General features: G+C 36.6%; 1 protein-coding gene across 1 annotated transcript in view; it reads right to left on the reverse strand.

Moving 5' to 3' along the window:
* Positions 1 to 796: 796 nt before the first annotated feature.
* Nup35 (nucleoporin 35) overlaps positions 797 to 24,137 on the reverse strand; it is a 29,369-nt gene continuing 6,028 nt past the window's right edge. Inside the window, exons 3-9 of the mRNA XM_048345131.1 lie at positions 22,780 to 22,907; positions 21,593 to 21,650; positions 11,230 to 11,371; positions 9,008 to 9,077; positions 7,254 to 7,382; positions 5,232 to 5,396; positions 797 to 2,975 (exon numbers count right to left, since the gene is read on the reverse strand). Coding sequence (XP_048201088.1) covers positions 2,898 to 2,975; positions 5,232 to 5,396; positions 7,254 to 7,382; positions 9,008 to 9,077; positions 11,230 to 11,371; positions 21,593 to 21,650; positions 22,780 to 22,907 — 770 coding nt within the window. The 3' untranslated portion in view covers positions 797 to 2,897. The remainder of the gene's footprint in view (positions 2,976 to 5,231; positions 5,397 to 7,253; positions 7,383 to 9,007; positions 9,078 to 11,229; positions 11,372 to 21,592; positions 21,651 to 22,779; positions 22,908 to 24,137) is intronic.

Raw genomic sequence — 24,137 nt, forward strand, 5'->3', positions numbered from 1 at the left:
CTTTATCTACCATGCCTTTAAGCCATTTTCAACTTGTTCTAGTCTACTGATGAGGCTTTCAGTTGACAGTATTTTTTTTTAACTTATTGAGCTTTTCATTTCCTGAATTCCAAGGTCATTTGTCAGTATATCTATACCTATTTACTGAAGATATCCTACGTTCTTTCTTCCATTCACCTATTCATTTCTAGCCCCTTTGAATAAAGTCAGGTATTTGTGTACTATTTAAATTCATTTGATTATTCTATACTAATTCCTTTGAATTGTCTGAGATTTCATGCACTTCACTGTCATTAAAGTCTATTATTGTGAACTTATAGAAGAGTCATTGTCTTGGGTTTTTTTCCCCTTATTTGTTTCTATATTGGTATTTGCACATCTGCAAATTCATTGGTTGTAGGTTTTGTAATACTTTTATTATCTTTAAGTAGATGTATAAAGGAGTTGCCATTCACCAAAATTGTACGTTTAAATCACTGGTAGGTAGTCTTTCAGTTGAAGTAATATTTTAACGCAGAACTGGGTAGTGGCTTGATATATGTGTCACTGCACACGGCACTGGAGACATAGTTCAGTAGCCAAAACTTTGCCCGCCAGTAAAGACACCAGGCCCAACCCCCTAAAACACTCAGAGAAAAATAATTAGACTTCCTGGTGTGTACTTCCTGGTACAGAGATTGGTGTTATCAGTGGGTAGAGGATAGTTTAGGCAAGGGTCAAGTGAACAACTGACCACACACACAGATACATACACACACATATACGTACATATATATTATACAATAGGATTGTAAATTGGAAAAATATGACTTCAGTGTGAAAGTTTTCTGATTAACTTGGCTTGGTGGAAAACACCTGTAATTCAGCACTCATGAGACAAAATCAAAATGGCTGTAAGTTCCAGTGAAGCAAGTACTACATACATACCTTAAGAGACTTTGTTGAAAAACAAAAATGAAACAAGTTTCCTTAGGGTCACTTCATCTCAAAAGACTAAACTTTAATTGTAGTTTGCTGTAGTTTTATAAATCTATAAAATATCCCATATAATACATCGTGTAAGCCATGCTTTATAAAAAAAACATATAAAATGAAAATATACAGATTACCTAGATACATGTACAAAAGTCATTATTGGTCAAATATTATTTCAATTATAAATGTCTTTATATCACTAGAGGCATTTTAATTAGGATCTAATTGGCCAAAGGGGATAATATGAATAACAGTGATTGCAATTAAATAATTCAAATGAAATAGTGAATTTCTTTAAAAAATGCTACAAGAACAATGATGCAAAAAATATTCTTAAGCTCATAGGATAGCACTTGTAGTTGTCATGATTCCAAACCATCACTCTGAAAAATAATAAATGAAAAGGATTATGTATTTGTCCTGCCATTCTGTATGAACATATGTCATGGGAATCAGAAAGCCCTAGCAGCGCAGGATTCTTCTATACAAAAGAATTCTAGCTTGTTAAATGCAACAGAAATGACAAAAATTGAGAAGAAAAATAACTACTTTGTAGTCCTGAATGGAATAACAGATTCAAAACCACATGCTTTTTTAAGCATTATGTATTATTAAAGTGAAGTTTAAAATGAAGATGTTAGGCTTCTGCACATGTGCCCAGTAATCAGTTAAAACATCAATAAAATCAAAATCTGTTTTGTCTCAATATTATATGCAGCATATGACTACCAAGTATTATTTTTAAAAAAGAAATGATAATCTAATCTTCTCTAGATTTGGTTTCCAGGATATAGAAAAAATAGTGAGTGAGCTCAGACTACAGTCAACTCACAGGGCAGCTTCAGTAGGTTGTTGTATGCTGGAGAGTGGGGATAAGTGGATGAACTAACTTACTAAGACAGCTAAGAGATAGATAAATAATAATGTGTAAACCTGGTTTGATCATGATTTGAATAATAAATATTTCATTTTACAGACAATTATGAAATGTTCAAATGAACTGAATATTTCACATTAGCAAACTTATTAACTGGTAAGTGGGATATGGACACTGTGATTACATATGGAAATGTAATTTATTTTTAATATATCCTAAAGAACTTACATTAAAACTGCATTCCATTTTATGTGTGCTTTAAACAAAACATAAAGGGGAGGGAAGGAAGATCAAGATGCACTGCACTTATAATAAATGGACATGTTGAACTGAAACCCCTTTGAGCTACTACTTAAATATAAATAAATAAAAAATGGCAAAACATAATAGTAATTAAAGCTGGATTACAGGTATACAAGTTAATAATGTTTTCTATACTTCAGTGAAGAATTAAAGCTTAACAAATCACCACTTCAAAATATATTCAGTACATAATTGACAAAGTTTATTATCAAGAAAATTTAATAGTAGGTTTTTTAAAAAGATGTTTGGGTTTTATAGTACTAAAAGATGATAAGCGACAACAGGACATATACAAAGGTAATTAGAATATTAAATACTATCTCAATTAAAAGACCATAATTCAAATTGTTAGTTATAATCCTGTGTCTTGGTAAATACAAGCAGCTTTCATGAAATTTACCTTCTCATGAAAACTAGGAGACAATTCTCCAAATTCAATTACTTAGTTTACAATAATCAATGCTAAAATTTTGTGCATGCACTATCACATAAAGCACAAAATCCTATCTCGAGTGATTTTCATGTTTTCTTAAAATTTATCTCAAGCATCTTTTAAAGTGCGAGCTACAAACAGGATGTATTATTAAAGAAAAAAATCTTCAGAAAGAAGACTATGAGATAGCTACCCACCATTGTCAAGTATGGTTATACAACTAACCAAAGAAAACTGGTAGTATTTTGCTAACTGTGGTTTTAGTGCAGGGACCTCCTCCTTCACAGCGAAGCTCGTAGCTCTTATTATCTACCAGCCAAACATGTACTCCATTGCTTTCGATACAAGACTTTCATCTTTTTTTGGCGTTTGTCTGTCAGAAATAACCTATTAAAATACACACAAAAAGGAAAAAAAACCTGTTAGGTTATGATTTCTTCAATGGCAGTCAATTCTATAGTTAATGGCTAATTTAAAAGAGAAATACTAAAATCCATTTCCAACAATTAATTATAGATAGTAAAGATTAAAATTTGGATTTATAGTATGCTTTTAATACCAATTATTCAGAAGTGGCGCTGTTGCTCAAGTGGTACAACACTAGCCTTGAGCGGAATAGATCAAGGACAGCGCCCAAGCCCAGAATTCAAGCCCACAACCAATACAAATTAAAAAAGAAAAGAGAGATATGACCATAAAAAATAATGCTCACCAAAATGAACTCTAAGAAATGGAAGCAATAAGTGTTTTTATTGTACTGTTTGCAGTTATTTCTTTTTTCTTTCTTTTTCCCCCTTTGGTTTACTCCCTATTGTGATTTTTTTTTTATTTCTGTACCCTTTGTCTTATCTGATACGGGGAAGGAAAGGGGAACCACAGAAATGGCGGGACAAAGGGTGAACCAATGCAACAGTGGTACTCACTAGACACTTTGATGGAAATGAACTTTACAACTTGGAGGACATGAGAATTGATTGGGGGGAGAGAAAATGAGGGAGGTAACTGTTCAAAAATTACATATTTATTACCTCATTTATGTAGCTGTAACCCTCTGTACATCACCTTTATAAATTAATTGTTAAAAGAGGATATAAAAATAAAAAGAATACCAACAAATCTTCCCTTTAATAAAGCAAATAATATCTCAAATTAGAAAGCTGAACCAATTTTTTAAAAGAACATCAAAAAATGGGTATTTTAAATACAGGTTTAAAAAAAAAACTAAAGGGCTGGGGATATAGCCTAGTGGCAAGAGTGCCTGCCTCGGATACACGAGGCCCTAGGTTCGATTCCCCAGCACCACATATACAGAAAACGGCCAGAAGTGGCGCTGTGGCTCAAGTGGCAGAGTGCTAGCCTTGAGCTGGAAGAAGCCAGGGACAGTGCTCAGGCCCTGAGTCCAAGGCCCAGGACTGGCAAAAATAAACTAAAGGACAGAAATAATTCTACAATAAGCTTCCTACTTTGGAGGACCTGTGACTGTGACCACCTGCTCTACTAGAATACAAGCATTTTTCTGTTCAAGTACTGTGCTTTAAGACCTGTGTCTTCAGCTGTCTATATTAAATACCCATGGCTAATAACTAGTGAACAATATAGAAAATTAAGAGTCAACATTCTTTTAACAGTTGTCAATAAATAAAATGAACTTCCTTAAAAATGTATGGCCAGGGCTGGGGATATAGCCTAGTGGCAAGAGTGCCTGCCTCGGATACATGAGGCCCTAGGTTCGATTCCCCAGCACCACATATGCAGAAAACGGCCAGAAGCGGCGCTGTGGCTCAAGTGGCAGAGTGCTAGCCTTGAGCGGGAAGTAGCCAGGGACAGTGCTCAGGCCCTGAGTCCAAGGCCCAGGACTGGCCAAAAAAAAAAAAAAATGTATGGCCAGAAAACTTTTAACTGTCTGAATAACAGCAGGCCAATTGCCTTCTTTTGATAACCAAATATGCTCTATCCTAAGGGTTTACTGTGACATTATCAGTTTTTCTCTCATCCTAGCAATGTGTACAGGAGATATTTTGTTATGTATACAAATACAACTTAGAAAAACTCAAAGACAAAAATCATCAGAATGTGGGTGCCAGTGGCTCAGCCTGTATTCCTAGCTATTCAAGAGGCTGAGATCTGAGGATCAACAATTCAAAGCCAGCTTGGGCAGGAAAGTCCATGATACGCTTACCACCAATTAACCACCAGAAAACTGGAAATGGTGGTGTGCCTCAAGCGGTAGAGTGCTAGCACTGAGCTGAAGAGCTCAGGGACAGCCCCCAGGCTCAGAGTTTAATCCCTTCGACCAACAAAAAACAAACAAATAAAAACATCATAATGTTTGAAGGAATGGCAATTTTTTTAATTGTTTTGTGACACTGGGGATCAAACCAAAGGTCTTGAGGAAAACATTCAACCACTAAGCTACATCCCCTACCTAGACAATTAAAACAAAAATTCAAGACAACTTTCAAACTAGCCAAGATTCTAACTTTAGAAAATTCAAAAATTTTAAAGGTTCAGGTTCAATGAGGTAATCACCCCAGTGTAAAAAATTTAATAAGAGCTATAACAATAAAGCAAGGCAGTTAAACATGCTATTAGATCTTTTTAAATATGCCTTTAATTAGATCTTTTTATCCAATTATTAAATACCTGATAGTCACTAGTAGAAGCCTTGTATGCTGTAGCAAGAGGTCTCATGGTAGAAATCCTAGGAGTACTTCCGGGTTGTGTTGGTGTGCCTAAGGTCTTGATTGGTGGTGTAAAGGCCAGAGACGGTGATGACAAAGAACATCTTTCATTGTTTTCCATGACACTCTACAGAAATAAACAATTCCTTTTTTTATAAACATACACATATATCCAGTATTGCATTAACTTCCAAAGAAATGTATTAAAGGAGGAATACTTCATTGGATTCTAATTAACCCTTCAAATATTTTAGGTTTGAGAAGACAATATGATTCATAGCTAGTAATTGAAATCAGTATTTGAGCAAGAGCAATTTAGTCACCTCAAAGACTTCAATATATCCGGAGCAGGTGTTTCACACCTGTAATCCTAGCTACTCAGGAGGCTGAGATCTAAGGATTGTGGTTCAAAGACAGGTCAAGCAAGAAAGTCCATGAGACTCTTATCTGAAATTATCATCAAAAAAGCCAGAAATGGAGCTGTGACTCAAGTGTGAGAGTGCTAGCATGAAGCACAAAAGCTCAGGGACAGCACCCAGGCCCCAACACAAGTCTCAGTACTGGCATAAAAAAAAAAAAATTCAATTCAACTATAAACCACAAGAATTAAGAATCCTCTTAGCAAGTCAGGAAACTAGATTGCAAATGAGAATCAAAGTCTAAACCTAGTAACTCCGAAGAATCCTCTCTTTGTTGCCAATATCTGTTATAGCAGAGTTATATAATCACATGGCTACAATAAATTATAAGCATGGAAACCAAGTCTGTTTTGGTGCTTAAAACACTTGGAGGGCTGGGGATATAGCCTAGTGGCAAGAGTGCCTGCCTCATATACATGAGGTCCTGGGTTCGATTCCCCAGCACCACATATACAGAAAATGGCCAGAAGTGGCGCTGTGGCTCAAGTGGCAGAGTGCTAGCCTTGAGCAAAAAAGAAGCCAGGGACAGTGCTCAGGCCCAGAGTCCAAGCCCCAGGACTGGCCAAAAAAAAAAAACAAAAACAGACTTGGATAACATGTATATGCCAAGCAATAAGCACAGGGTAGTATAAGTTTGCATTTACTTACAGCATGTACACACTAGTTTTTTTTATTGAGTTATTTTTGCTCAAGGACAGCACTCTACCACCTGAGCCACAATGCCACTTCTGGCTTTTTCTGTTTATGTGGTACTGAGCAATCAATTCCAGGGCTTCATGCATGCTAGGCAAGCACTCTACCACTAAGCCACATTCCCAGTCCCTGTACACACTAATTTTACAAGGAAGAAAAATTTGAACTGTACTTGATACTATTTAAGTACAAATACTTTCTAAATACTGTGGAATCCAACTAAGTAGCCAAAACTCCAATTATTTAATGCTATCAGTTACCATATATGTAAAACAGTCCATTCTAAAACAGCACCATTCCTTGGAGGTCCTCAAAAATACTTGATGATGTTTGGTACAACACAAAATGGCTTAGTAGTCAAGAGATCTAAAACCTAGGTCTCACTTTCAATATTGGACAAGTTACTTTTGCTCTCATGGCTTCTTTATGTGATATAAAGGGAAATGACATATTAGCTCTAAAATCTTAAATTTAAATACTTTTGGTTTACTGGTGGAAGTAAATAACTTTTTGTCAGTCATGGGGCTTGAATTCCAGCCTGGTACTGTCTCTAAACTCTTTCTCCTCGTCTAGTTTTCTACCACTTTGAGCCACAGTGGCACTTGCATTTTTGTGGTGGGTAAATAAAGATAAGAGTCTCATGGGCTTTCCTGCCTGGGCAGGCTTTGAACCTCAATCCCCAGATCTCAGCCTCCTAAAGTAGCTAGGATTAGGCTTACAGGCATGAGCAATCACCAGCATGGACTTTAAAGAACATATTTTATAAGCTAAGCAAAAGAGACACAGGGAAAGCAGGTGACATACTGCCAATGTGTCTATCTTGTGTTCTTCATGTAGGCTAAGCCAATCTCCTTATATCACAAAAAACTTACTTTATCAATGCATGGTTTTACACCAATCATGATGGATTCTCCAAATATCTTTCCATCTTTGCTTAAAGCTTTCCGGGCCTGCAATTTAGATTGGTAACGAATATGCATCCAGTTTCCTGTGTTGGACATCTGCAAAGAATAGAGTGATAGTCATCTCTTAAGATATAAAATATGTAAAATGTGCACTTAATGAACTATATTAGAAAATAGAAATGTGAAAATAAACTCATACTTTGTTTTTTTGTTTCTGTCCTATAAAACATTGTACATTAGAGTTCAACAAAAATCCAATGGAACAACTTCTATTTAGTTCCAATTCTCTAAAACAAAAAGTAGATGGCAAATATTCTCTGAAAATAAAGTAATTCTCAAAAAGTTTGTTTCGGGCTGGGAATATGGCCTGGTGGCAAGAGCGCTTATCTCGTATACATGAAGCCCTGGGCTCGATTCCTCAGCAGCACATATATAGAAAAGGCCAGAAATGGCACTGTGGTTCAAGTGGCAGAGTACTAGCCTTGAGCAGAAAGAAGCCAGAGACAGTGTTCAGGCCCTGAGTCCAAGCCACAGGACTAGCTACAAAAAGAACAGTTTGTTTCCTGTACAAAAAATAAAAGTCAAATTGATACCTGATCTGAAATGTTTAAGAAACTGTACCTCAATACAATTTGGTATAGGAGTTAAGTTCATAAGGATGGGGGGACAACTTGGGCAATATATAAACATGTTTTTAAAACCCTCAGTAAGAGCAGTAAACCCAAGAACCTTCTTATTTTGAATAAAGCCAGCTCATATTAGAATACTATAATAATTTGATGGATATCGGCTTACTTCATCCAACCTATTCAGTAGGCTGAGATCTGTTGATAAAGGCTAGAAACCAGCCAGAGCAAGTAAAGTCCTTGAGAATCTTATCTCCAATTAACCAGCAAACAGCCAGAAGTGGAGGTGTGGCTAAAGGTATTAGAGCACTAGCTTTAAGCAACAAAGCTCAGAGACCTGACCTAGGCTTTGAGTTCAAGACCCAAGACCAATAATAATAATAATAATATCTGACATAACTCATCTATTTTTATCATCTATTAATCCCTTTAAAAAGAAGGGACTGAACTAACAAAGAAGAGGAGTGGATGCTGAAACTCTCACTCTTCAGTTTTCAATTTTTATTGCATTTTTCTCAAACATTATGCAATTCTGAACCTTCTAAACAACAAGAATGTAATCTTTTGTTAGGCACCAGCCTCACAACTGTAATCCTAACAACCAAGGAGGCTGAGATATGAGGATCAGGGCTCAAAGCCAGCCAAGTAGAAAAGATCATTGAGATTCTTAGCTCCAATTAATCACCAAAAGGCTGTGTGGCTCAAATGGTAGAGCACTAGAGCTTTGAGCAAAAAAAGCCTAGAGACAAACAGCCAGGCCCTGAGTTCGTCTTAGGACTGCCACTTCCCCCATACAAAAAAAGTAGGTTGGTAGGTAAGTAGATAGATAGATGGATTGACAGACAAGCAAGCAGGCAGGCAGACTCAAAATTTTATGGGGAAGGCACTAGTCTAGAGTTCTGAACTCAGAAACCTGCCCTTGCTAGGCAAAGATTCTATTACTTCAGTCAAAGCCCTAGCCCTATTCTTTCAAAACTTAAAAGAAAAAGAAAATTTTATTTAGAAAAACATACAAAGTTCAAAAGTAGTTTCCTTCGTTTCATGGCTTCTCTAGCTCCAGCCAAAATCTTGAATTTAAAAAAAAATAACCCTTACCACATGTTTTAAGATATTTCCGTATTGTGCAAATTGTAGCAATATATAAGATGCAGATGCTTGTGGAAACCTGAAAAGAAGAAGTTATCCAGTCTAAGCAATCAACTTCCTTTATGAATAGAAAATCACATTACTAATGTTATAAGTACTTCTAGTTAAACTGCTACCCAAATTTCTAGTCTAGAAGACTAATAACAACAAAACCCTAATTCACCCTGTTTTATCCTTATCTAGGTTAACTATCAAATACCAGTCACTCAAAGACAAATACCTTAAAATTAGTTTTGACTCAGTAATTTTCTACATAGATTTTTCTCTCTAAAGTCTTCAAAATTCCCATGCTTATAAGCCATTGTGATGGTTTTTCATAAACAGCTATAAAGTTGTATTTCTGTATATAATGTATTTTATATAGGCACTTGGTAGTTTTATTATGGATTTTAGAAGGTAAAATAAATTACTTAGAACTCCATTCTTCATTCCACACAAAGCACTATCTAAATTTTCTAAAATTTAGCCTTTAAGCAAAAATAAATCTCGGCACCAATGAACAATAGTATTAGAAGCCTTTTAAAGAATTGTAATCAAATGTTTAGTAGCATGTTTGTATGAAAAGCTCCTTCCTTCCTTCCTTCCTTCCTTCCCAATTATGGGGCTTGACCTCAGGGTCTGGGCACTGCACCTGAGCTGCTCTGTACTCAAGTTTAGTCCTCTACCACTTGAGTCACAGCACCACTTCTGGTTTTTGAGTGTTTAATTGGAAATCAGAGTCTCAAGAGGACTTTTCTGCCTGGGCTGGCTTCGAACGGCAATCCTCAGATTTCAGTCTCCTGAGTAGCTAGGATCACAGGTGTGAGCTACTGGCACCCAGCTTATTCTCTTAGGAAAGTTCAACAAAAAATAGGTGACAATCACTGCCTTAAAGAGAAAAACAAAAGTGTAGCAGGGGACAAAACTAAATGTGAGGCTTCATACTACATTCTGTGAATCTCTTGAAATTTCAACTAAGTTAAATCCATAAAATCTACCACATATCTACAGTGTAATGACCTTCCCCTCACTGAGCTCGTATTATACATTTCACCCTAAAATATAGTAAGGCCCAATATAAACAAGGCAAATTATATTTCAAAATAGTGTAAGTATCAGACAGAAAAACAAGTTTTATTATTATTCCAGTACCCTCTATCTACAAAAAATAAAAGATTATGAAGTATACCACATTGCTTAGTAGTTCTTTTCTATCAATAAAAAATATTCTAAGTGGAGTAATGGTGGCTCTAGCCTGTAATCCTATCTACACAGGAGGCTGAGATGTGAGAATCACAGTTCAAAGCCAGCCTGATAGTCTGTGAGACTCCTATTTCAAAACTGACCTAGAAATAGGCTGTGGCTCAAATAGTAGAGCACTAGCCTTGAGCTAAACAGCTCAGGAACAGTGCCCTGAGTAACTGGCACAAAAAAAATAAATAAAAATTAAATTTATAAAATTGCATGTATGTATTGGGCTCTAGTTAATCTATGCATGCTCAAGTATCAGGGTAATATACATAGATGTCTGAAATTTACTATAAAATATACCATAAAAAATGGTAGATGAGGAGCTGGGAATATGGCCTAGTGGCAAGAGTGCTTGCCTCGTGTACATGAAGCCCTAGGTTCGATTCCCAAGCACCACATATATAGAAAACGACCAGAAGTGGCGCTGTGGCTCAAGTGGCAGAGTACCAGCCTTGAGCAAAAAGAGGCCAGGGGCAGTGCTCAGGCCCTGAGTCCAAGGCCCAGAACTGGCAAAAAAAAAAAAAAAAAAAAAAAATGGTAGATGAACTTAAGGGTAGGGACAAGAAGGGAAAATGAGAACAAAGGGATGACATCACCCAAGAAGCATTATACTCATAACCTTACTTATGAAATTATAACTCCTCTGTACAACTACTTAGTAATGATTTAAATTTTTTAAAAAGGTAGATGGATACATATTCACCAAATTGGCAAACTTAACAATCTTTATGTTATGATGTATGGTGTTTTCTGTCCAAGTCTTTCAACTATTCTGCATTGTTAACAAATGAGAGACAGATTTGTTTTTAAAAGTCCAAAAACCTTATCCACTGAGAGGGAAAGGGTGACATTTCCAAAAGGAAATGTACTCATCAGGGGACTTATGTAACTCTGTATATCACCTTTATAAAACAATAAAAAATAAGATTAAAAAACCTTACCCAAACACAGTCACCCAAGTGTCATCAAGGTGATCTTCTGAAGTCAGAGAATCTCCTTGGGTATAGAAAGGATCCAACTGGGCAGGAGATAGTGTCGTCTTTCGTGGCTGACCAATATTTGCTGGGCTAAACACACTTTGCCCTACATTGGTATATTTAGTTAAGTTAGTTATGAATATAAACAAGCTTGGTTTACTTTAAAGCAAAGATCTTAGTTTTGAAAAAAAGTAAAAATTTTATATTAACAGTTCAAAATATATATAATTGTAATCAAATGATAATTTCATGTTAATACATATTGAGAAAAAGTTAATAATTGGGCATAGTTTATGATGCTTTTTTACATACTGTAACTTTTCCAAATGTTTTCTTTTTAATTTCTGGCTGAGCCTTTTAATAAGTAAATCTGTCAATCTCAAGAACCTCTTTTTGGACTGATCATCCAAAATCCTATTACTTTCATCACATTAGCTCTGCTTTAAAATATATTTAAAAAGCTGGTGGCTCATGCCTGAATCCCAACACGAGGCAGGCTGAGGCAGGAACATTCATTACCCACCGAAAATCCAAATACCAATGCACATCTCAACAACATCTACCTTGTAGTTTTTATTTAGGCCATTTCTAAATCTAGTGCTTCTAATCCTTCAATATAATAACTACTATGTAGTATTTCTATGTGTCCAGTATACCATGTCAAACTCTTCATTTTTTTGTTTTTGTTGGTGGCTCTTTGATTTTCATGCAGTTACACTACGTAGTTGCTGGACTAAAACTCTCAAATCTCCTGATTACCCTCTAGAATGAAGGAATTAGAGGCACATAGCTTCATGACAGGCTGTGTGTGTGTGTGTGTGTGTGTGTGTATACATATATATGAGTTCTCAGAAGTCCTATCCAATTAAGGCTACGTTTCTGAAAAGCAGAGACTTTTTCTTTCATTCTTATAGTAGCAATAATTTGCTCATTCAAGAAATATTTTTTAGCATTTAATGTACTTCAGACATCATTCTTGGTAATAAGGACATAAAGTAACACAAGTTATTATAAAACAAAACACCATCTAAATTCTAGATGAAAAAAGTAAGCAGATACATAGTATGTTAGAAAATTTCACATCATATATAGATAAAACAATAAGTGGAAGATTCAATCCACAGAGGATTAAATCAAAGAAGATGTAATACTAAAGAAAAAATTGGGAGAAGTTGGGGGAAGAATTCATGTCACTATCTGGAAGAGTATTCTGTGAAGAAAAGTATAAAGGTTTTGAGAAAGATTGGGACTAGCAAAAGGAAAGAATAGCAAGAAGACCACTAGTTGCACAGGAAGCTAGTAGAATTTGGTAACAAGATATAAATGGAGAGGTAACAACATGCATGATGAAAAAGAAAAATCTCAGACTGTAAACTCAAACTACTCTGTAGACAAACTACAGAAGCTTTCTTTGGCTTTTACCTCCAGAGAGTTTAAAAATCAATGAAAATTCACAACCAGATGACATAAACTTTGCCCAATAAAATAAAAGGACAAAAGAATAGCATCTTAATGGCTTCTTATCAAACTGTCCATTACATGAGTAATTTTCTTTACTTCTAATAATCCTATAAAATTGCATCTATTAGTAGCTTTATTTATGGTAATTCAGAAACAAATATTTAAGTAACATGCTAAAAAGAAGTTGGAATCCCAATCGAGGCAATCTAAAGTATGAACTGCCAGGTAGTAGTCTAATTAACACTCTTCACTCATCACAACAACAATACTATAACAGTGGTCAAAGACTCTTGGTTTCCCAGGGACCTGTTCCTAGTTAAGCCAAGGAGAAATTATTTCATCACTCTCACAAGCACACAATGAACTTTCCAGAACCTACTTCTCCTGATTCAGTAGCTTTATCTTAAGATTAAAAAATAAAAAAAAAAGGGGGCTGGGGATATAGCCTAGTGGCAAGAGTGCCTGCCTCGGATACACGAGGCCCTAGGTTCGATTCTCCAGCACCACATATACAGAAAACGGCCAGAGGCGGTGCTGTGGCTCAAGTGGCAGAGTGCTAGCCTTGAGCGGGAGGAAGCCAGGGACAGTGCTCAGGCCCTGAGTTCAAGGCCCAGGACTGGCAAAAAAAAAAAAAAAAAGAGTAAAAAAATAAAAAAAAAAAAAAACAGGGGCTGGGAATATGGCCTAGTGGCAAGAGTGCTTGCCTCATATACATGAAGCCCTGGGTTTGATTCCCTAGCACCACATGTACAGAAAACAGGCAGAAGTGGTGCTGTGGCCCAAGTTGCAGAGTGCTAGCCTTGAGCAAAAAGAAGCCAGGTACAGTGCTCAGGCCCTGAGTTCAAGGCCCAGGACTGGCAAAAAAACAAAAAACAAAAATTAAAAATTAAAATAAAATAAAAAAGACAGGTGCTAGTGGCTCAGGCCTGTACTCCTAGTTATTGAGGAGGTTGAGATCTGAGGATCTGGGATCAAAGCCAGCCTGGGCAGGAAAGTCCGTGAAACTTTTATCTCTAATTAATCACCAGAAAACTGGAAGTGGTGATGTGGCTCAAAGTGGTAGAACACTAGCCTTGAGCAAAAGAAGCTCAAGGACAATGCCCAGGACCTGAATTTAAGCAGTAAGACTAGCAAAAAAAAAAAAAGCAATCAAGCAAATGAAGACATGCAACAAATACTACTTCTACATAAAACAAAGTATAAGAGAAAATGGAATCTCATATAGCTGTCTTAACAGAACTATGTGACTTTTAAAAACAGTTTAGGCCAGGCATCATTGGCTCATGGCTATAATAACAGTCACCCAGGAGGCTGAGATCTAAGAATTATAATTCAGAGCCAGCCCAGCAAGAGAAGCATGTGAGATTTTTTGTTTTTGTTTTTGTTTTCCTTTATTGTCAAAGTGAAGTACAGAGGGATTACAGTTTCATATGTAAGGCAGTGAATACATTTCTTGTTCAACTTGTTACTTCCTCCCTCATTTTTCTCCCACCTCCCCCTTCCCCTTCCCGTCTCCCCTCCATGAGTTGTACAGTTAGTTTAAACCAAATGGTTTTGTAAGTATTGCTTTTGGAATCGTTTGTCTTTTTATGCTTTGTCTCTCAATTTTGATATTCCCTTTCCCTTCCCTAGTTCGCATACACGTTATAAAAAGCAGTAAGTGGAGCTATAGCACAAATGGTAGAGTGCTAACCTTGAGCTAAAAAGCTCAGAGACAGCGCCAAGGCCTAGTTCAATTCCCAGGACATGCACGTGTTCATGTATGCCACACACACACACACAAAAAAAAAAAAAAAAAACTGAGTTTAGGCCAGGTGTTAGTGGCTATAATACTACCTGCTCAGAAGATCAGAAGACAAAGACCAGTCTGAAGTCAGCTAGAACAGAAAAGTCCATGAGAATCTTATCTCTAACCACCAAAAAGCCAGAAAAAGAGCAGTGGCTCAAATGGTAAGATTGTTAGCAAAATTTCAGCAAAATGCTTAGGGACAGGAGGCTGAGACCTGAGGATTGCAGTTTGAAGTCAGCTGGAGCAAGAAAATCTATGAGACTCTTACTATACTAATTAACTACCAAAAAAGCCAGTAGTGGAGCAGTGAAGGAATAAGAGCTCAAGGACAGAGCCTAAGCTGAGTTCAAGCCCCAGGAATGACACACCAACACACACAAAATCCTGAGTTTGTACTTAAAAAAAAAAAAAAAGATGTATAAACACGTATAAAAGATACCCTTAAATAAGTTTAGTTCTTAACACAAATGCATGCCTTTAATAAACCAAAGACAGTAAAAGGTACTTTATTATAAAATCTGAAGCCAATTCATTTTGTATGTCTCATGTTACATTAAGAAGATACAATTTGGTTATGCCACATCATGTAATAACCTTCAAGCAAGAAATTAAATGAGGGCTCAAATTGAGACAACCATATGACCTTTAAAAATAAGACAAATCAAAATTAGTTTCGAATGAATAAGCAACCTAATTTTTGCCTTGTCACCTAATCTTAAAAATATAATCACCTGTACATAATCTAAGAGTGTTTATGTAAGTTTAGCATAATTGCCCCCCACCTAGTTAATGTTTAATTGCTCCACTGATTTCACTTCCTCTAAATCAGACTTCTGGGATGTACAAGCTGTGCTTTATTAGATATAAATAAAAGTGTCTATCAAACCACATCAGATTGGACTGTAATTTTTGTCTCCCATGTTAAATCAGTATTCAAACATTCTTCACAAAATATGATTAAAAGGGAAGGCAAAAAACCTTCTTACCCTTTATGAAAATGTCTTTAATTAGAAAAGGCAGACTCAATTATTTCAAACTAATCTAAATGAAAACAAAAAAGATTAAAAATTGTAAATTTTAAAGAGGTAAATGACAATTCTGAAAAAAGAAGTCCTATCTGTTTTATACCATATTCTTACCATGAGACATAGTAACATAGCCTAAAGAATTTGTTCTCAATCCAGTGAAAGATCTAACCTTTGTCTAATTCTTGGGAATTAACATCTAAACGCTGAGAATTTTTCCAGCAATAGGACTATGTATGTTATTTATAGTGGACTCTTTAGACTGAGTCTGATAAATTTATGCTTAAAAAGTAGCAATGAGGGGCTGGGGATATAGCCTAGCGGCAAGAGTGCCTGCCTCGGATACACGAGGCCCTAGGTTCGATTCCCCAGCACCACATATACAGAAAACGGCCAGAAGCGGCGCTGTGGCTCAAGTGGCAGAGTGCTAGCCTTGAGCAGGAAGAAGCCAGGGACAGTGCTCAGGCCCTGAGTCCAAGGCCCAGGACTAGCAAAAAAAAAAAAAAAAAGTAGCAATGAGTCACTCTAGGAAAATTAAACATGGTCTGAAGGGTTTGGAGCTTTGAACAACACAATATCATCCCTCTTATGATAACAGGAGAGAAACTAAAGATTACGCCTTTAAGTAACAATTTAACCATGAAACTCTAATACAAACTCCAGTCACAGAAGTTCCAATGGTTTTTCCCTCTTGGTCATGTTCTGTGTGTGTACTGCCACACATGAATACCAAGAGGACAACTGAGTGACCCTGAGGACAACACAAGGAAAATTTCCCATTTTGAAGTCCCCCAGACTTCATTCTGTTTTTTTCATAGTTGGGTTTGAATCATACACTATAACCAAAAGGTTAATAATGAATACAGCATCATCCAATTAAGCATGTGGAACCGAACACATATATCCACCTCTAGTCCCTCTCCAAACACTGATCACTGTGGAATATCTCGTATTTTAGATGCCACAGGTTCCTTCCTGAATTAAAGAAAAACGCTCAATACAGGTATGACACAGGATTAGATACCAGGACTCTCCTTATCCTGAACAGTAGATAACTTTTACCACCAAGATACTAGAGGTATTATATCTGAAGAAAAGGAACCTAAACAGTGCAAAAGTCAAAGGACAAAATCACAGAAGAAAACAGCTATAAGAACAAAATATACAAACTTAGTTCCAGTGTTCAGAGCATGAACTCAGACTGTTAAGGAAGTCTTCTATGGGACGATTTAATGAGGGAAATGGACCTTCTATCTGCTGAAATTAGGTCTCTCAGGGGAAAAAGAAAAATCCAACAACAAAATCAACAAACTCTCCAATCAGGGACAGCCCCCCCCCCCAAAAAAAAAAAAAAAACCAAAACAGTTTTTCCCCTTCAATTCTCCCCTAGTCCTCAAGGACCCAAGGGAGAATTCTAACTGCAAAATGAATTTTAAGGGGCTGGGAATGTGGCTTAGTGGTAGAATGCTTGCCTAACATGCATGTAAGCCCTGGGTTCAGTTCCTCAGTACCACATAAACAGAAAAGGCCAGAAGTGGTGCTGTGGCTCAAGTGGTAGAGAGCTAGCCATGAGCAAAAGCAGCTTAGTGATAGTGCCAGGTTCAGTCCCTAGGACTGGCAAATGAATGAATCACAGAGAGAGAGAGAGAAATAGGGAGGGAGGGAGACAGAGAGGTAGGGAGGCAAAGGGAAAAGGAGGGAGGAGAAGGGAGAGGGAGAGGGGAGGAAGACAAAGGAAAAGTCAATCTCAAAAGACTAAAATTTACAAATTACAGAAGAAAATAACACTTGTTTAACACTAAATATAGGAACTAAGAAAATACTTATTACTGATGTCTAGGATATCCTGCTCCATTTTCTCTTCAACTCCTTTTTTCTGTATCTTCTTTATAACAGGCCATGCGTAAGTTTTCACACCTGTCACAACTATTTAAAATTGGTTCTTTTCACATATGTCCCATTAAATTTTCTACACATTAATTCCTTAAAGTCAAAGAAGAGGCAGCAGTGGCTCCCAGTGGCCATTTTATGACAGGCATATTTCTTCTATAGTTCCCATACTCATAAGCTATTTCCTCAATTTTAAAAAACCTCAGAGAAGTTATATTTTAAAATATTAACAGAAACATATTAAACTTTAATCTGGTGCTCTTCCACTTGACAAGAAATTATGTTTTGTCTGTCAACTGAGACAGAGTATACCACTAAAAATTTTTGTGTCTGCTATGATTTGAATATAGTATGTCCCTTCTGGCAATCACATTAGAGTTAATACCTGTTGTGAGGGCAGAAACATTAACTATACAGTGTATAGAAGCTGAACTTTTTCAAGTTATTAAAACTTGATAGTATGGAGGTCCTATGGTTCAATACTGGTGACTTTTTAAGAGGAGAGACCAGAAGACAAACACATATACCCTTTCATCTGGTGATGTCCTGTACTACCTCAAGGTTCTGTCAGCAAAAATGGTATCAACTTATGTGGCCTGCAACACTGGACCAGAACTATGAGCCAAAATAAACCTCTTTCTTTACAGCTTACCAATATTGTGCTATTAGCACCAGAAAATGTAGAATGTTAACTTAGAACTAAATAATCAATATTTGTGTGTAACAAAACATTGCCATATACCTGTTATAAAAGGTTGGTCAAGTTATGGTTAAGGCTAAAACAAGTGCTACTAGGACCCTCCACCTCAATTATGTCTTTGAGAAGGCCTATTATCATTTTGCCACTAGAAGACTAGTTCTAGAATACCAAAGAAACCAAAATGCCTACGTCCCTAAAATAAAATGGTACAGCATTTACAAGTAGTCTATACATACTCTCTGATATACTTTGAATCATATCTTTATTTCTTGCAATACAACATAAAAATACGTAAATTCTTATTATACTGTTTAGGGAATAACAAGAAAAAAGTATTTTCAACTCGTGATTGAACACAGATACACAGGGCCACCTGCATATAATAAACAAGACTTCTAGAGAAAGGACTGGGTTGGTAGGGATGAGGGAGAATGAAGAGCTGGCATGGACCAAGATGCATTGGATTCAAACTGATTTGTTGAATGATAACTCCTCTGAACTTGAAGATTATAAAAACAGTTCATTTAAACTTTTTTTTAGTCAATCAGTGGCTCAAAGCCTGTAATCCTAGTCACTAGGAAGGCTGAGATCAGAGGATTGAGGTTCGAAGTCAACCCCAGTAGGAAAGTCTGTGAGACTAATCTCCAATTAAGCACCAAAGCCAGAAGTGGAGCTATGGCTAAAATGACAGAGCACTAGCCTTGGGCAAAAAAAGCTCAAGGGCAGCATCCAGGTCCCAAGTTCAAGCTCCAGGAACAACACACGCACGCAGGCACACACACACACACAAAAAAAACACCAGACTTCCTAAAGATCCCTCTAATATTCTGTCCCTGGGTTGGATTGACCACTAATTCAGTTCAACACTAATTCAGATATATCTGTGGAAGAATTCTGTAGATGGAATTAAAGTTACTAATCAGCTGACCTTAACATGAGGAATTTATCTGGACCAGGGATGCAGCATGCCTGAGAACCTAAGTTTGATACTCAGCACCACAAAAAATAAAAAACAAACAATTGTCCTAGATTATAGATTATATCATTTGACCCAAGAAAATCAGTAAGCCCTAATACAAAAGCACAAAAAAGTCAAGTTGAAGAAATATGAAATATAAGAAAGGACATGATCTGCAATTGCTTCCTTTGAAGATGAAGCCATGGAATGAAAGCAGCCTCTTAAAGCTTCAGGACAATCTGAAGTGATACCAAGAAAACAAAGACCTCACTCAACAACCACATGGAACTGAATTCCACCAACTCCTAAAAAAGTCTGGAAGCATATTCAACTCTATAGCCTCTAAAACAAAGCACAGAACCAATGTCAAGACCTCGGCTCCAAGGGGGAAAACATAAACCTCCAGCAATGTCTAAATGTCTGAACTGCAAAAACTGAGGTAATAAATTCCTGTTATAAGCCACAAGAGCCACAAGGTTCATGGTATTTTTTCTCAGCAAAAAAAAAAAAAATGTCTACAGAATACTACAAATCAGGTACTTAAGAGAACAGATGATTATATTGCCTTAACAAACAGTGCAAATCTATCTCTTCAGGATATTGCCAGTCAAAGTGCAAAAGACATCTTGAAGAAGCCTGGAGTGGATTTGAAAAGTTACAAACTTCTCTATCCATTCTGACAATCTCTATATTGTAACTAGAACATCTGGGATATTTTATCTTATGCAACTGTTCATATGGTTTACTGTAAATCCACTTTCTTGCTGTTACATTCCAACTATTATGTTGTTCTTGCTGTGTTCTCCTTCCCTGCCTTCTTTTTCATTTACCACCATCTCCAAACACATTTGCCTCCTTTCACCCCAATTACTCACCCACAAACTATTCTCAATTCAGTAACATTCTGTTTTTCAATTTTTCTGGACAAATATCAGGTGTTACAATGACTTACAGATACAATCGTCTGTACCCATTACCTCTTTCATTATATTTTCTACTGATTTTGGTTTGAACTCAGGGCCTTTTGCACTTGCTAAGCAAAGTCATTTGAGCCATTCAGCCCACCTCACTGGGATCTTTAAGAGAAAGAGACAACTACAAAAGAACTGTAGTTGTTGGCTTTGAAGACAAAAAGAGACTATGGGCCAAGAAACAGAAAAGTTAACAAAAAATACAGACTATTTGGAGTACCTCCACAAATTATTAATACAGCCCAACCAATGCTCTAATTTGGCCCAATCAGACTTATTTCAAACCTTCCAATTTCTAAAGCTTTACAGTTTGCTAAGTTTGCTAATATGTTTACATTGCTTAAGCCATTATTAAGTTCACAGAAACATGAAGGTACGACAGAAAATTAATATTAAACCCTCTCACTCAAGAGGCCGAAGAGGATCACAAATTTGAGGCCAGACTGTACACAGCAAGATCCTGTCTTAACTTTTTTAATGATATATACCTACATACATATACATACACACATTCTGCTTAATTTTTCCCTCCAGAATATATTACCTTCTAACCTAATTTACTTACATTGTTTAAAAATGGAAATCCTATAAACATATGTAAGCTCCATAAAGTCAGGAGTTGCATATTTTGTTCATTTCCTTCAGCCTCATAAATAGGTACTTCAACATTTGCTAAATTTAATGTGATCATAAACATATGAACATATTAAAGAGTTATATGCTAACACACATATATAATCTCTGTATTCAGGAGGCAAAGGCAGTAGTATCAAGAATTTGCGACCAGACAGGCACAGTGGTTCATCCTCTAATCCTAGCTAATGCGGAAGCTGAGATCTGAGGATTGTGGTACAAAGTCAGCCTGGACAAGAAAAGTCTTGAGACGCACCTCCAATTAACCATGAAAAAGCCAGAAAAAATGGAGCTGTGGCTCAAGTGCTAGAGTGCCAGTCTTGGGTGAACAAGCTAAACGAACAGTGCCCAGACTCTAAGTTCAAATGCCAGGACTGTGGCTATTAGAAAAGAAAGTTCTAGGGCATCCTGAGCTACACTGTGAGACTTTGTCTCAAAAGACCCCCCGCCCCCCAAAAAAGAGATGTATGCTAAAAATGATTATAGTGATAAAAAAGATGAATCTTAAAAAAAGAAAAACTAGATATAATCAATGGTTAGTTGTTTGAATGTCATTTTTATTTATACCTATACTTGTTCAATATTCGTTATGAGTATTCATTCTTTTTCTTGCCTCGAGTGCAACATCTTTTTTGATTTTACAGTTTTTAATAACCCAGGAGACACTTCAACTATTAAGTATATAATTTTTAAAACACTGTTAATATTTTCAATAGGATACACTACCATACCTACAAATTCATAAAATAATCGCTATAAATAAAATATTTCCTGAAGTTATTGACATTTGAGGAGTCTTCATGTTTAAGTATATATTTTTTTAAAAAGTATTAATAAAGGTCTTACATTATCTTTGATCAGAAGACAGAACAGTCTTTGGTGCTAAGAGGAGTTGTTTACCTGCTCCCGGAGTAGTTGTAACTCCAACAAGAGGACTTTGCATTACTGAAATGTTTGTCTACATGAAAACAGAACAAAGCATTATGATAAAAATGCAAAGTTCTAACCACTGATAAAGACAGTAATTATCAAAAAAAATTGTTTCAGTAGATAACTAAATTTCTGACAGTCACTGAAGAGAATTAGTACTATAATCAAGTCACAGTACCATAGGTACAATTCTTTTTGTACATTTTTGTTGTCTCTGTTCAGCAGTATTAACCAGAAATATGCTAGACCCTTCACAGCATAGAAGTTTTCTATAGGAAATAACTAACCCAGTTACTACCTAGTACTCAATGTACAAGAATTAAAACAATAATAACTCTTCAAATAACTAAGTTAACATAGAAAACAGAAAGATAACACTTTTAATCAGATATAAACTATAAAATACTACAAATTAAAATCATCCTGGACAATGAAAAACAACATAACCCTAGACTACCAGTAAAAATTTGTAAAGCTGTAGGTGTGAAAAAAATTGAAAAGTAATTTTAAATCAACATAAAAACAAAAAGCTCTAGCCAATCAAAAACAAACAAGGGCCGGGTACCAATATCTCACAACTATAATCCTACCTACTGAGGTGGCTGAGATCTGAGGATTGCAGTTCAAGGCCAGCTCAGGCAGAAATGTCCATGAGACTCATCTCCAACTAACCAAGAAAAGAAAAGCACTAGAAAGTGGAAGGGGGTATGGCTCAAGTGGTAGGAGCACTAGCCTTGAGCACAAAAGCCAAGTGAAAGCACCTAGTACTGACACAGAGAGGAGGGAGGAATGTACAGAATCACCTTCATGAGAAAAAAATCTACTTTCTTTTGTCTTTTCTGAGACAGGGTCTTACTATGTAGGCACGTTGGCCTTAAACTCTCCCTTAGCCTTATGAGTACTGTGATTACATGGCATGTCATGATGGATAACTTAAAAGTTCCATTACATTTCTTGTATAACTTAAGCAGAGTCTATGATAAAATGTGTTTACTACTTGTTCTGTGCAACACAGATACTCTATAACAAACAGACTTGAGGAAAATTTTTACCTAACTCCTGTCCCCCACTGTGTAGCTACTTAGAAATATAAATCAACCAACTACAAACCACAGAATATGAGTATTAATCATGGAACATGAAAATATGAACATTACCTGTCTTCTTGAAGTTAAAGGTGTTGATCCAAGCCCGGGGCTGGAAATATCATCATATATACTTCTAACAGGTGGAGCTCCGCTTTTATCTTTATGAGCTGGTACAACGGGTTGTGGTGGTGATCCACCTACAAGATATAAAAAACAAAACAAAACACAGTCCAGTGATAGAGCAACCTTTTATCTTCTAATTTTTTAAAACTTGTTTTTTTGAAATATTCACAAAATATAGAATAGCCCTCATCCTCTAAGACTATTCAAACCTTAATATGCCTGAAATAACACTGCGATCTTATTAAAATTCATGCAATGATTCAAAAGGTATGGGGTAGAGCCTGAGATTACAAAGTGCTCAAAAGCTCCAAGGTAACACCACTGTTGCTGAGTCATAGATTGTATTTTAAAGAAAAGATTTATGAGTTAAATAGTAAATAAAAATTACAATTATTAAAACTCAGGGGCTGGGAATATGGCCTAGTGACAAGAGAGCTCGCCTCTTATACATGAAGCCCTGGGTTCGATTCTCAAGCACCACATTTCTAGAAAACAGCCAGAAGTGGCGCTGTGGCTCAAGTGGCAGAGTGCTAGCCTTGAGCAAAAAGAAGCCAGGGACAGTGCTCAGGCCCTGAGTCCAAGCCCCAGGACTGGCAAAAAAAAAAAAAAAAAAACTCAGATGTGCTGGGCACCAGTGGTTCATGTCTATAATCCTAGCTACTCAAGAGGCTAAGATCTGAGGATTTCGGTTTAAAGTCAGCCAGGGCAGGAAATGTCTGTGAGACTCTTATCTCCAATTAACCACAAAATTCTGGAAGGGGAGCTGTGGCTTAAGTGGTAAAGCACTAGCCTTTATCAAAAAAGTTCAGAGACAGTGCCCAAAATACAAACACACAAACCCATACACACAAACCCTTACATGTAACTTTGTAACTTTGAATTTCTTTACTACACTTAACATTTCAGTGGGAAAAAAAAAAGTAATTTTAGCTACTTAGGAGGGTGAGAACTGAGGATCCTGGTTCAAAGCCAACCCAGGCAAAAAAAAAGTCCATGAGACTCTTATATCCAACTAATCACCAAAAAAGCTGAAAGTGGAGCTGTGTCTCATATGGCAGAGAAATAGCTAGCCTTGAACAAAAACACTGAGGGTGGGTATCCAAGCCTTGAGTTCAAGCTCTAGGATGGTACAACAACAACAAAAATAATTTCAGAAGCAGGCACATGCCTGCTGTAGCTGTAGTCCCAGCTACTTAGGAGGTTGAGGTAGGAAGATCATAAGACTGTGGGTTAAAATGTGGACAACAGGAGCTGGGAATATGGCCTAGTGGTACAATGCTTGCCTCGTATATATGAAGCCCTGG

The sequence above is a fragment of the Perognathus longimembris genome, chromosome 4, assembly GCF_023159225.1.
Source record: "Perognathus longimembris pacificus isolate PPM17 chromosome 4, ASM2315922v1, whole genome shotgun sequence".
Classification (NCBI taxonomy): Eukaryota; Metazoa; Chordata; class Mammalia; order Rodentia; family Heteromyidae; genus Perognathus; species Perognathus longimembris.